The 15,290-nt window shown below is 47.7% G+C and overlaps 2 protein-coding genes across 2 annotated transcripts; one reads left to right on the top strand and one right to left on the bottom strand.

Annotated features, from left to right (window-relative positions):
- Positions 1–7,698: 7,698 nt before the first annotated feature.
- On the top strand, positions 7,699–9,833 carry F4813DRAFT_209052 (universal stress protein family). Its single transcript, XM_049239638.1, has 2 exons — positions 7,699–8,526; positions 8,620–9,833. Exons 1-2 carry the CDS (start codon positions 8,110–8,112, stop codon positions 9,277–9,279), a joined length of 1,077 nt encoding a protein of 358 aa, XP_049096413.1. The 5' UTR covers positions 7,699–8,109; the 3' UTR covers positions 9,280–9,833.
- A 2,183-nt stretch (positions 9,834–12,016) lies between these two features.
- F4813DRAFT_382675 (uncharacterized protein) lies at positions 12,017–14,042 on the bottom strand (the record flags this gene model as incomplete). The annotated part of the gene is made up of 2 exons (XM_049245842.1): positions 12,017–13,620; positions 13,691–14,042. 2 exons carry the CDS (start codon positions 14,040–14,042, stop codon positions 12,017–12,019), a joined length of 1,956 nt encoding a protein of 651 aa, XP_049096412.1.
- Positions 14,043–15,290: the final 1,248 nt, after the last annotated feature.

The following is a 15,290-nucleotide window of genomic DNA, read 5'->3' as shown; positions in this document are numbered from 1 at the left end:
GCATAGCCATCTCCATCACGAACCGAACCCTCCTGTGTGTGAGGACCACCACATATACCCTAACCTAGGTCCTAAGCTGACCCGGTTTATACGAAGGAATGGTAGCGGGTGACCAGGTAGGATAGGATACGTAGTTAATATACCGCTCGTTTGCTGCAACTAACACACCATGCTCATAGAGCTGTCTAGATGCATAAAGAGCGAATCAGTACATACACCGTATCGTCGTCGCCGCAGTAGTGTAGTTCACGGGGTAGCTGAGTTGGGGACAGATGGTCACCTAGGTAGATATCAACTCTCACGTTTCGCACAGCCACCTCCCCGCGGAATCAGCGTGCCGAGTGTGACGATGAGGCGGGTAATCGGCAATCCCCTGGTACTATGTAGTCTGGACTTACCTACACTATGTAGAGAGACCCCGGATTTGGTATCGTCGTCGGCAAAGACAATTTCTACCTAGAGGGAGAGAGGTTTACATATTTGCGTGCTCCGCTAGACTACTATCCTAAGATGAATATGTAGAATAACCTCATAGGTTACATGTATGCGGTTTAACGCGACAAGACGATAACATGGGTCATGTGTGCGCCAGTCGATATACCGCCGCCGATCTCTCACGTATCTGGCATCTGGGGTGCCTGGTGCTTCTCGAGAATACGATTTTGTGGGTGGCACTGCTTGGGTAGGCATCTTGACGATGCCTCACGGGACTTTAGTCGGAGATATAGTGCCAGCAATAACATGGGGTCCCTACATACATAGGTAACCTAGTCTAATAGAGCTCCTCCCGCCTAGCAAGTTATAGACGACCTAATTCTTATTACCACTTACGCTGCTGATTCCCAAGCACCAAGGCCGTAGTCAATCAACCACATACCCGGAATACACACACGCTTACGCAGTCTCGCCCCTTACGTCTGTTTAAGGTAATTAGGCACATGGGGTGTGCGAACCTAGTGATAGCTGGGGTCGGTTCATCCATCCATCCATCCATCAATCCATTTGTTGCTCCAGATATGTACCATACCTATGTGCCGTGCTGTGATGTAAATCCGGGTTGAGCCAGGACAGGCCACTACTGCATCCCCGACCCCTCGGAAAGATGCAGCAGGTATTGTATTGGTTCGAAGCCATGCAATTGCTCGTCAGCAAGCATCTACAAGCCACTCGCCTTTTCCGGTAATGCTTTCTCGTGACACAGCTTCTACTACTATGTATACGACCAGGAACCCTCGGACGCCGGCTACTCACTCGCCAGTCGACCGCGCATGCAAATGTGGACTCCCGGGCGCCAGCGTGGAGACGATGGGAATTTTGCGTGGTGGACTGGGGCGGGCTAGCTAGGTAGCTACCTAGGCGGATATTCTCCGTGCGTGGTGCTAGCCCGCCCTTGATGCCTCAGGACGGGGAATGCTGCCTGGGCGATGGGTACGGCTAGTTGAGCATGTAGCAGCAGTAGTAGTTTGCGACTCTGATCCCGACAGTTCGTACCGCTTGCAGGTTCGAGGGGGTAGTATACTTCGACGATACCTGCGATAGTCGTTTTATGGCGGAGAAAAGTGACGCCTCCATACAAAGGCTTGGTTATGGAGTTCGGGTTGGCAAAGTCTCCGCTGCGGACTAATTAGTGGACGACGACGAGGCGAGAAACAGCTCAGCACACATAAAAAAATATGGCGTAGTGTTACCTATCTGACAGGAGTTGTAGTACGGGCTTCGAGTGCCTTCACACAAGAAATAGGAGAGAATAATGGACGACGAGGTTGGAGATTTAGGGAAGAGCATAGCATGTAAGAGTCAGAATGGTTTTTGCTCTTATATTTTATGAGATATAATAACAACTCTTTGGTATATTCTTGTAGATATTCTTGCTGCAGCTTGGCACTGTGAGTGTCTGTACGTCTCCCTTTCTACACCATGCGAGTTGGCTTGGCCTGATATAAGCGAGCAATAGAAATAACAGTAAACACTTTCGTACGAATGAATCGTAATTCATTGGACTGTCTTCTCTTCTCGTGTACACATAGAGGCCAGGAGGTAGTTATTGAATATTAAGGATTTCGGTATATAGGAGGCTGGATGTTATTGAAGTTATACCTTACCTAATCGTTCTGTCAGACGAATAAGTATAACGCCTGGATGTTCACGGGGTCTGTTACGCTGTACCAATGGGATGTCGACGGGAGTTGCAAGGGTATCAATTTAATATATGTAGACACTATCCTTGTTGCTCTCATGATTAAATGACCATGTTGACGTTCCCCATTCTCTACGTAGTCCTACCTATACCGGTATGCGACTCCGTTGTGATCGCGTGTCATAGTTCACCGTGGTAGGAATCAAGACTTGCCAAGTAGAAGAGCCAAGGAAGCCAAGTCCGTGACAGGACCAAAATGTGTTTTCGTGGCGTTGAAACATACATATGATAATTGACGAGTAGAGCCTCAATATCACCTACATATTCTACTACCTAAGTTTATAGTTTATACGGCTAACTATGTACGGCATGGGAAGTGATAATGATGGTGATTAGGCTGATAGGCTTGGTCGATCTGTGACAGCTCAGAAACGGATCAGATTACGGCTGCAGACTCGGAGAAATCTAATGAGGGGTCGTATTGACTCGGGGGGGAGGGGGTTCAAGACTAGGTTAGGTATCATATACTTAAGGTATGCTATGAATAAGAAATAAATAAAATATAGTCACGAAAACTCGAGCTTATCGGATCTCGATACTGAATGCGTACCTATATAGAGATACGGAGCATGATCCGTTCACATTCATTGCCCTGCCAAATTATATTGCCAAGCATGCTTGACAAATCATAACGAACGGTATTACTTGGAGATAGAAAGCAAAGGGGACGATAGAAAGTTAAGCATGGACATACATACAACGGTCATAACACTACATAGGATAATAGTAAACGTGACCGAATCGCACCGAATGGACTTATCATCAACACCGGTGCCGGTCGGCGATGGCAGTTGGATTGGTTAAAGCGGTCAAGCATGGTTCGTCAAGGTGCGAGTCGGTCAGCACAATGCGTTATGTTTTTGTCCTAGGGTATGGAGGCATATATGCGATCGCGGCATTCGCCAATCTCTTGGTTTCCGGGTGTCGGTAAGTTGTGACTAGATATTTAATTCGGTTATCGCTCCGTAGAGAGGTGTAATAGTACGGTGAGGATCTTTTAGTTGGGATTTAGGAAAATATCGGGTTCTACGTGAACAAATAACCAGGCGAAGCTGTAGCCCGTGTGGGAGCTGGGGTGCTTAGGCGGTAGTGAATCTGTGATATATTCGGTGAGGCTGCAGAAAGCCAAGATTTCTTGCATCCCACTGTGGCTGACATGGCATGGGAGACATGGATCTTTTGTGGTTAACAGTCTTTATCGAATTCCAAGGTCAGACCTGTTAGTTCATCATTTCACCTCATGCTGTTCTTAGGTTGTCTGTTTCGTGGAATCCCTGACATGTGAGAATGTTGAGAAACGATGAATAATAATATACCATCACACATCATACATCACACATCATACGGGTTAGTAGCCTCATCAAGTAGACACTCACCCCCCCTGGACGGAAACTTCGCGAATGGCGGGCAGGCTGCAATGCGTACACCCGAGTATTGTCTCTGATGACTCAATACGGCGAACACGTATGAACGTATAAACGTATGAGCGGTAGATATCTTATACCCAGTGGAAGAGAAAACCATGTGACCTTTCGACTCCATAGGTATGCGATATGAGAGAACTACCTGGCGACGAAGGAGGCCTCTCCCCTCCTGGTTCCTCCACGACGGGTAGCAGTGCCGATGTGACGAGATCTACCCTATCCGACAGGAGCAAACCGGGGAAATGTAGCCTAAGTAGGGAACTCCATCTGGCAGCGTTCGATCGTGATGGATGGATGGTTGGTGTGAAACGGCTCGACCCGGTGGCTCCTCATCCCACCCGCTACTTTGGGGCCCGCGCCTGGTAGCATTAGGTTAGACGTAATGTCAGGTACTGTTACGTTGTGGTGGAGGTTTAGAGGCGGAGATGCGCATGATTCTATCCGTAATCCATCCCAGTGGAGCGTTTCCTTATTCTTTTTCTTTTCTTTTTTTTCCTTAGTAGTCTGAAAAATATGGAGATATGTCGTGTGGTGCTCCCAGTTAGAACGACTGTCGTGCTATGTGCCTCGATTTCCTTGTTAACTCTCCCGCAGGAGTTGCACAGATATGTCATCAGAGTGGAAAGAAAGTGTTGGAAAGGAAAGCTATCCTTGCCCGTCAACGTCTTGGCTACGCGAGCTATGCGCCAAGTTCGCCAAGAGCACGAGATTGTACTACTCCCGCATGTCTTATGTGTTCGTTCTGCTAATCCCTATGGTCTGGTCTTGGTACCCTTTTGAATGGTATGGGGTTTCTATTTCTTGGAGTAAGTAGGTATCTACCATGTACGTTTCTCGGCTAGGACGAAGACTTTGCGGATCTTGACCATCAAGACACATAATTACTCAAGCAAGTAAGTAAGTTAAAAAGCGGAGGCAGGCCTCACGCGCGGACAACCCATGTGTAAGCCACATCGGTAGTTACTCTGAATTGCGTACCTGATAGGAAGAAATTTACAATCCGGACGTACGTAGAGCCTGGTCCTTAGAGCTACCTTCTAGATACGTCCAGTACTGAGGAATACGGAAGGGTTGGAGAGGACCTGAGGATAAGGCGAGGAGGGGTGAATGTTCTTTCTTGGCCCTAACCCGCCGGTCTGGGAGTGCAGTTGGCTTCTAGCCGCAGACGTTGTGGACGAAGCCTTGATATTATCAATTTTAGATGAACACATAGTGGTACAGTACTTGGGCGATTGCTATTGTTGTTGTTATGATTGTTATGATTGTTGTTATGATTGTTGCTGTCATCACATATACCGAAAGCGCAACCAGAGACGTGATGACGAGTACAAGGTAGTGATGACTAGATGCTTAAGGCAGTTGTCATATGCCGCTGCAAGAAGTCGACGGGAGTTTTACACAAGGTCGATTTGAGATACGAGATGCCCATTTAGGATATAGGATACGGGATATCGGCTTCGAACAACAGCTTTGCTGGCTGATCTGACGATTACGCTGGCCTGACGTCGCATTGGAGTGTCTGCCGCAAGTTGTCGACATGTTGCGATTGGACGAATGGAATAAAAAGGGGGAAAAGCGAAAGGTAAGACGAAAACAACCTCGAAGCGTGAGAGGAAGATCAATTGATGCTTCTTCAGAATTTAGATTAGGCGGAGGCGAGATGACTTACATCAACGTATGCGACCAATGTACATGTTTTGAGCATAATGCATACATACATAGTACATGTACCTGTGCGCCTGTAGATGCATAAACCGGGGTGCTAACGGTGGCAGGTTCCAATAGTGTAGGTAGGCACCTAATGTACCTGATGTATCTGATGTAGCTAGCATATGTACATACAACCAAGGTACCTAGCTGCTGTTAGGTACATACGTTGGGTACCGAGATAGTTAGTCCAGTACGAGTACCTAATTACATGTACCCAAACCACAAGCGTTAAGACGCGTATGCTATAAGAGGTATCTAGGTACACATGTATAAGTACCTGCTAGTCCTGCCCAGGTGCTAGTTCCCTGCGGTAGCGTGTAAAAATAGGAAAATCTGGAAACGCGCCGTCATCTGCCGCAAGGTTTAAGCTCTTGGCTCCAACTCTTTACTTTCCCATTTTTGTGCGTACCAAGTTTAAGAAAAAGAACATCGCCCGGGGCAGCTACAGACCCTATACAGCCCCTACAAGCCCACTAGCTACTACTTACTATCGTTACTGCCCTTTACCTCATATGTACATCTAGCCCGCTCCTCCCATGGCCGCCTTATCCAAACTCCTTCACCTCTTCAAAAAAGAAGCCTGACTCAACTATTACCTTTTTGGCCAGCAATTCATCGTAATTCATCATTGTTGTTGTTACTTGCAACACTTTACAAGTTTATACGTACCTACGTATGTACTCTCTCGTTTAGACATCAAGTGCATTTTGTACCCACTTCCAAGGTTGTTTTCCCTTTCAAAAAGATACATCGTTAAAAGCAACCCGTCTGTCTGTCTACTGCCTACATACAACTACAACTACGCGCCAATCCGCCCGCCGAAACTTAACACAGCCAAGCTTTCTTCCCTCAAACAAGCTTTTCTTACTCGAGACAAGGCGGGTTAAAGAAACTCGAAGCTCCCACGATTGCAGCGGAAGCCAAGTCACCTTAGCAAGTCACCTTAGCAAGTCACCTTAGCAAGTCACCTAAGCCAAAACGTACGACATCATCCATACGTACCTAACCCTCACTTTTCACCACTTTCGCCTCAGCCACCTTAACCCGGAGCGTTTGTTTTTAAAACCGATCATTCTCTATCTCGGACAATACACCAACGGGAATGTTCGTGACGCCCCCCAGCTAATTTACTTTCTTGCGATCCATAGACAGGACACGTCCATAACCAGTTGCTGTAAGGCCTCTATGGCTACCACTTAACTAAACACACCACCCACCAATCATCCGTCTCGTGTTCCACTATCAATATCTCCTGGTATCTCTCATCCTTGTTATCCCACGTGGCCTTTCGATTCAATCTTTCGAGACTCAGGCTTGCTTTGTCTTCCACGCGGCTATCAGACCATCTCGAAGACGGATAGCCCCGGGGCTATCCCTTTGGGGTTCATCTTGGACTATCCGCGCTCAATGCCGTCAGTACGAAACTGCCTCCTCCGCCCTCTCACTGAGGCAACGTGAGTAAGGTATCGACAGTATCCGTATAGGCGCTATCTTGATCACTTTAGTTCATTTCGAGAAAAGAAGAGAATATGTCCGGAGGTTTACCTACCCCGGTTAAAAGCCCCGAGAGCGACGTCTCTCCCAAATCGCAACCAAGTGTTAAGAAGACGGATTACTTCTCTCTCGAGAAGAGAACGAGCCCGCTCTCCCGTTCCAGTTCAGCAGCGCAGGATAGCGCAAGGAGCACTCCCCGCGCAGGCTTAGTGCAACGGGCCGCTACCGAACCCAAGGGCAAGGGCAAGGGGAAAGAGACAGCTGAAAGCACGGGAGATGCGAGCGCAACGACTCCAGGCGAGACAGCCTCTAGTGCGGGGAGTAGTGGTCCTCCATCTAGGAAGGCATCTATCTCGTCTATATCCTTTGCACCCCCTCGACACCCATCGCTTCCTCAAGGTCTAAAGAAACCGCATGCTGGAAATCGAATTCGGGCAGCGTCTCCGCCGCACCGTAGGTAAGTCGACATGATCTCGTTTTTTAACGCATTTTACATCCCCTATCCACACAAGTACGCATATACCATATGCACGTGCACATCCACATTCTGCTTCGTTTGCGCCGAGACTTTTCGAATGCAAGGATGGCCGCGAAGCTGCTACATTATAAGCCCCTAAGGCTATTCGGGCGAGGGCATCGGCGCGATCGCACTTCTTGGCGGAAACTCTTTTGCGACCGAAGAGCAAATTTGGCCGTGTTATTACATCATAGGCCCGCTTGAGACCTCCGAAGCCGCATGATACTCGACCCTTCAAGGAATAATAACTGCGTTTGTCGACTAGGAGAGGTCCGACGTATTCCGCGTGGCTTGTCGTTATTCGCATGGTCTCTCGAGATATGATAATGCCTATGAACCCTACGAGCCTGGGTTGGTTGCCGAGAACTGATAAAGAGATGGTCTTCCATTATGGGCGCATGTCGTTCCAGTGAGGATCGTCAAGCTAGTCCGGTTTCTTACTCGCGCGACCTACTCTAAAGCAGCCCCTATTCGTCGACTCGCCCGATGCTACCCCGCTCACTATAATCCCCCACATGCCATCCCAAGGCCAAACCCCGTACTTCTTTAGCAAGTACCTCGTTCTTTTAAATGACGAAGGCGAAGACGCAGCAAAGCTGTGCGTTTTAGTGGCCACTGGCCTGAAAATCACAAGTCTTTGTCCCCTATCAGCTGTTGGTCGAATTTCGCGCAAAAGGTGCCTTTGACGGACCCGTTTTGCTGTATCACCACCAACCTCTCTCCTGTTTCTTACCCACTACTTCCTTTCTCCGCTACGCTTCTAACTAATGGCAACCGAGACGCTAACCGAATCTCCTCGCTCACAAAGGTTCGAGTCCCATGTAGCATTCGACAACATCCCCCTCGGCGAATCAACCGAGTATAATCCCATCTCGTTCACCCTCAACTACCGCCATGCGGGGTTTCAGTTTAGACGACGACACCGCACCTTTATGGTCGGCGTAGACGACAACTCGTATTCCGATCATGCTTTGCAATGGCTACTGGACGAACTGGTCGACGACGGCGACGAGATTATATGCGTCCGCGTAATCGAAACCCAGGTCCGCCTTACGGACAAGGCGTACCAAGAAGACGCCAAAGTTCTGATGGAATCAATCCAGTCGAAGAACACGCAGAACAAAGCGATTGGCCTAATTTTAGAATATGCTGTTGGGAAACTACACAGCACGTTCCAGCATCTTGTTAGTATCCCCTACTAGTCGAGCTGTAGCTCATCGTATGCTACTATCAAATTTGTCGAATTGCAATATTAGTACTAACCAGAACCGTGTTAGATTAAAATATACCAGCCATCCATGCTGATCGTTGGTACGAAGGGTAGAAGCCTTGATGGAGTCCAGGGGTTCCTCGTGAATCGTAGTTCTTTTTCGAAGTACTGCTTGCAATACTCACCAGTTCCTGTTGTTGTCGTGCGTCCTAATGAGAAGCGCGTGAAAAAAAAGGTGAAGCGGGCGCATGACCCATCTAGGCAAAGCTATGCGCAAATGCTGCTAGGTCAACCGCACGAAGCCGATAGCGAGAACAGCAGTGTATACGAGCTAGAACCCAATCTCACCCCAGACGAAGAAGCACATCGTGTTGCAGTAGCTGTTGGGCTACCAGCAGCGTACGACCCAACTATCAAACCCATCGATCCTAACAGCTTATTAAAGAATTTTGGCCGCCGACCCGCGCCGGAGGTATCGAAGGAAGCCCTTGCAATAGTAACCAAGGGTGGTCTACCTGCCGAGAAGAAGTCGCCAGACCAGGAAGAGTCAGACTCGGATTCCGAAGCAGAGTTCGATGTCAGACCGGGTGAGGAGCTTCTTAGAGAGAGACTTCATAAGATGGAGCTAAATGAGGGAGCCGCGCTCAGAGCTGAAAGTAGAAAGTTGAGTTCCGGGTCTGCTGATAGCGACGAAGATCCGCCGGGTGGAGGGGGTGCCAAGACGTGACGCGACCGTCGCACATGAGAAACCGATGAGGGACTTGCATGCGAGCTTTATACGTATACCTGGCCTCTTTTTTATCGGAACGAGCCAGAAGCCCGTTGATTACTAAAAGCGCGGGACAGTTGGATGGACGATATAGCGGATATTTGCCCCACTATCGTCACGATTATCATGCCGAGCAACCCATTTTGCACAAGAACCAACAAACACGGCGTCAAGTCAGTGGTAGGATTGGAGGAATACCCAGGCTGGAATTTTTTGGAAGCATTTGAGATGGGTTATAGCGCGAGCTTGTATCATGAGCAGTCCAAGCGATTATTATAAATAAAATACGACTCTTCTCCCCATATTTTACGGGGCTCTCGGCTTTGATGTTATCATATTTGTGACGGTAACTTCGGCTGGTTGATATGATATATGATTTGCAGTAGAGCGGAATAGGGAGGCACGAAGATTTCGGCACTATAGCCCGTTAATACATACATCCTATTAGAGGATTTACTTAATAGAAATGCCAATCAAGAGATGAATTCATATTCATCATGATACGAATGATACGAATGATCAACGCGAATTAACACTTTACCAGATGCTACCGTGCCTAGTAGGCGAGATATATGTAATAGAGGGCAACTCCTTCCAAGTCACTTGAATTATTCAAAAAACACTTGATCGATATGCCAAACCAACGGTCCGTCGTCTTTTAAACAAAAAGACGAGAGAGATGCCCCTTGAGGCGAAAAGTATATGCGATATGACATAGAGTGGGATGTAGAGTCCAGATCGTATGCTGAATAGGGGTAAGAGAGCCAGCAACAAAAAGCAACACGAATGCTGTTCACTGGTAGTTACCACCAGTACAATGATATATATATTATTTCTTTATTACGTTATGCTTTTGTCTCTCGGCCTATTCCCCCGTTTTATACTCTCTCCCTGCCTTCACTACCTAATAAAGCACGTACTTGAGAGCCCCTGGAGACTACTCGTAGTATAACATTTAATATAGCATGAGTATAAAACTTAGTCCTATTGCCAGTTTGCAGGGAGACTTCATCTTAGTGCAGCAGACTAACACGAAGACGACAGGCGTCCATGACTCGAGAGGGATGGCGACGGTAGTAAGTCTCATTATACCGCAACTAATACGCTCATATTGCAATAACCAATGTTCTTATTCTCAGCTACTCGCTAGGAATCAGATGAGAGAGAGACTTTCAGCTCTCACGACGTAAGACAACGCTCAGTCTCACCCACGCAGGATAAATTACAACACCGCAAATGCGTCTGACGAAAAGAATTACTCGCAAATGAGACACAGTATCGAAATCATGCAGGTATCTAGAGAAGACATTTATCGTCGATTGTATATTGTAAGTCTATCTAGCCTGAACAACTTTGCCCTCTTGTGCGATATATAAGATACCTATCTACCATTCAAGTAAGGCTATCGCAATACCCCCAGCCAGCCACATCCAACCCGCCAGTCATTCAACCGCAGAACTAAACCCCATATAATCAAGGACAGCCTGACCGATTTAATACAATACAGATATACATACATACATATCCCCACATCGCACACACATACATACGCACACACACACGCACACGCACACACGCACACAAAACAACTAAAAACTAGACGAAAACAAAAACAATAAAATGTCGGCAGCGTCTATCTAACAGCGAACCCAGTGTCACAAATTGCAGGTACTGCTAGCGAAAAAAGGCTGCTCGGGGCTTCGCTCTCGGCACGCGTAAATGATCAGGACGTCTTGGGAGTGCGAGAAAAGGTCTGATGATAAGGATTGGTGCCTTGGTTATATTAAAAACAGAAGAGGAAAAAAAAAAAAAAGAAGAAAAACGGACGACATGGAAAAGTTAATGTGGGACACAAGCTAAGCGGGGCTGGTGATAGCCACAAGTGGCTTTATAATAGGTAGGATGTACGTACCTGGTAGGTATTCAAGTACCCTATGTACCTACCTAATGTATGCACATATCAGCTGAACAGACATGTGATGATGACTGGCCCGGACGGCTTGCCCTCGTGGCTTATTCACTCCGATACTTATGCCTTATTAACCCGAGACCCGAGACTTTATGAAACCGTGCAAGGCAACCAGTCTCACTTCGCCATGTGTTCTCTATAGCTACGCATACATGTTTCATATTTAACAGACGAAGCAAAGTCGATAATTGAGAAAGAAAGATTATAGGACGTTAAATGTCGAGTATGAATTCTTATTCTTCCCACCCCATAACCTAGTCTAATGCTGTACTTATACACGTCCAAAAATTCGAACCTCCTATTACTATGAAATACCAGTAGAAGCCTCTCGAAAAAAGGCCTTTCCGGATAGAAAGATGAGAAAAAAAAGCTCAAACCTTACCGATATGCATCATGTTGTCCGTCCGTACCTCTATAGAGGCTTGCTTATCCCATGCCGAACGCCGTCGCGTATGCAAGAAAAAGGAGGTGCATCCGAGGGCTAACCGCCTCAGGAGCTAAAGCAGAGTACTCCGCGCAAGGGTATCTTTGATAACATCAATGGCTCTATAGGTCACCCGAAACTTCTAATGATGCCCAGTAAGCCGTAAAACGCCACGCAAAATGCCCAGTGTCAGTGTCCGTGTCCATTTGTTCTTGTTCTTGTTCTTGTTCTTGTTCTTGTTCTTGTTCTTGTTCTTGTTCTTGTTCTTGTTCTTCGTCGTGACAAAATCGTGACGATCCCTATTACGCCTTAAGATCTGCGATCGCCCTTGCTACCTCCTTAGTTGCAATCTTCTCGAAGCGTTGTCGAGCATCCTCGTTGAGAGATTCCTCCGAAACCTCCTTATACAGCTTGTGGCTCAGATCACGATTGATAGAGGCGTACTGGTCTGCCGTAATATGTCCGGATTTCCAGTGAGGCTTGAGGGCGTCCTTAACGATCCCACTGATGCTCTCCTTCATCTCGAACGGCAATGCTCCACGCGTAGGACTAGTATCTTGCAACCGTGATAGATACCCATTAGTAGGGGTCGGTTGTTGTCGCTGAGGCCGAGGCTGCCGAATTTCGGGACAGCTACCGCTCGCCCTATTGTTCTGAGGCCGGTGTGTCCGCCGGCGGGATCCCGAATCTGAATCGCTATGATCCCCATTACCTCGGGTTGCCAAGAAATTCGTAGGTGGATAGATCGGTTCAATATGTGAGCTGAGGGACAGGGGTGAGCCCGGGCGATCGTTAATCGCACGTGGCGGGGGCGTAGTCGATAGAGCTCGAGGACTGCTGAAAGCTGATGGAGAAGGAGACGAAGCCGGTGATGATGGGTCCGGTATTGGTTTGGAGAATGTGAAGAACGGGCGGATGTTCTCATCGTCAGAAGGCGCACTCATTTCAACTTCCTTTAACAAAGAAGAGAGAAAGGAAGGAGCCTCGCCATTACTAAATTGGGCAGACGTGGGATTTGAATTCAAACCATCTGATATAGGTTGGTTGGTTTGTATAGAAGGGCGACTGGACGATGAAGCTTCCCCTACTGTGGGAGCTCTTCTTGTTCGAGGTCGTTTTAGCTTGCGTTCCGGTTGCTGAGGCGGTTCAATTGGAGATGCAGTCACGGAACGAGACTTTCGCTTTCTGTGACTCGAGGTCGGACGATTGGGGTTGGTGGCCTCCATGGCCTTCTCCAGCGCACCCCAGGCCTGCTTCTCTTCTGCCGTTTCCTGGGGAGGAGGTGGCGGTGGAGGCCGCTGTACGGGCACCACATTCGATATGTTATTTACAAAAGCATCATGGACTCCAAGGCGGCTGGCGATATTGAAACGCTGTTGCCATCGCTGATGCTCGCGTTGCTCTCTTTCTAGTCGTTGTTGTGATCGTCGGAAGTTGCGTAGAGCTTCATCGTCATCATGATTATCCAGATCGAGGTGCAACACATCCCAAACCCGGCCTGCAAATTGACCCCATGCACCCTGCCACTCGTTTGAAAGGGCTTGTCGTCTGGTTCGTCGCATGGTAGCCTGAGTCCGTGGCAGAAAATTAGAATTGCCGTCGGAAAAGCTAGCTTCTGTAAAATCCGCATCTTGGAGCTCGGTGGCCAGGAAATCTGCGCCGGTATCCGAGCATTCTAAGCAGAACCAGTGCCCTCGGGGCACGTTTTCGAGGTCTACACAGTATGTATGATATGGTGCATCGCAGTTATCGCAGAGTAGGAGCACATCTTCATTATCGGTTCGATTGCAGATGGGACATGGTCTCGTTGCCTCTTCTACTTCAGGATTGTCGTCAAGCCATGCTTGCGGATCGAATTCGACAACTTGCTTCTTATCTTCTACTTTATACGAGGATAATTGGGTACCTTAGCGGGAGTCTTAGTTAGCTTCTCGTTCCGAAAGGGTGCAGCCAGAATCGCAACGCTTTTAACTTACCTCCAACTTTATCATAGACATGCACCAAGTAGAATGCTTGGCGGCAAATCGGACAGCTGTTCGCCTTTCCAGTCCATTCTCGTAAACAAGCATCATGCAAAGCATGACCGCAAACTTGAATCACGGCGATTCTATGTTCTTCGTCGTTTTGGTGGGCAGCGCTAGATGTGCTGCCTAGCGGAGACCCCGGTGATAATCGTGCCAGAGCATTTGTAACTTCGGACGTTTTTATGGAGGACGAGGAGCTCGGCACCGCGTCACCTTCTAGAGGTATATACAATTGCGACGGCGACGGCGACGATGACGATTGAACGTCTAGATTTTCTAGACAGACAATACATTGATCAGCCATCGGGGCAATTTTTCATAGATTGTCGATGTTGAGAATACAACATATAAGTGACTTGATGTAAGTCTGAATTTAAGATTTGCTGCCGCCTTGATCCGAACAGTAAACCCCCTTTGAAATGGGTAATCGTTAATTCGGTATTAAAAGCACAATGTAGTGCAGCAGCTTGGTGGGTGGGCTCGAAGCGGACTGTGTGGATTCGTAGATTGATAAGGTGGGAGTTGTCGAGAATGCTCGAGGGGGTGGGTTGAGCAAAAGCAACGGAGCGATAGAGCGATAGAGCGATGGAGTGGTGCAGGTAGATAGTATAATAGGTAGATAGTAAGTAAAGAGAATAGATGGGACCGGGGAATAAAAGGCAGTGTTAAGGTAAATGGTAAATGGTAAGTGGTAAGTGATCAGTGGTAAGTGGTAGATGACGATGATGCGTCCCCCAAGTGCCCAAGTGCGTTGCGTATGGTATCTTATTGGAGGGAAACTAGAAGAAGGATGATTGGAAAAGGTGCTAGTATTGGGTGGCCAATTCTGTTGCTTCACGATCACCCCTTCTGACGTTTAAGTTTGGGATAATGAATCGACTGCGGAAAGCTCCAAGGTTGCTATGATGTGTATGCGTCTGTATATGCGTCTGGAGGGAAGAAATGGCTTATTCTTAGCCGACCAGTTATAAACCGAGCTTTGTCCAGAAACGAGATGTGGCGGAAATTTGAACGAGTTAATATACTGTGCTGTAGTTTGCTGCTCTTTGGAGCTTAAACGACTTTAACGTATGGAGATAAACCGATACCTAGACCAAGGAGAGAACAAGGGGGTGAATTTGATGGGAGGAAGGATGGATGCTAGGTTTAGTTTTGGTTCGGTACGGACTTTAAATTTGGAATACCTAGAAGAAGAAAAAAGAAAAGAGGTGACAGGTGACGGATGACTATTCCACGGAGAAAAAAGCCAAACAGAGGAATTGGACAAATGCAGCTTTTTCTTGTATCTCGTTATGCCGCTGCCTTGCCTTGTTATGGTGCTGGGCGAGTCACTGGGAACACTGAAGTAGGCGCGGAGTGTGGATTTGGACTTCAAGGTGGTTGACACAATGATAGAAAGGTCAAAAGAGAATAGAGGGGTGCTGAAAGCGCGTGGAATTTTGTCATTTAGCGCTTCCACCTTATTGTGGTCCAAGCGTTGCTGTGCCGGACCCAATCAGCTGACGCCAACTGAACCCTGGACCCTTTTTTAATGGGGGGTATTTGGTACTCG

This window comes from Daldinia decipiens, assembly GCF_022478715.1.
Source record: "Daldinia decipiens strain CBS 113046 unplaced genomic scaffold F4813scaffold_37, whole genome shotgun sequence".
Taxonomy (NCBI): domain Eukaryota; kingdom Fungi; phylum Ascomycota; class Sordariomycetes; order Xylariales; family Hypoxylaceae; genus Daldinia; species Daldinia decipiens.
Note: the sequence above shows the minus strand (reverse complement) of the source record. Positions and strands in the feature narration are given on the sequence as shown.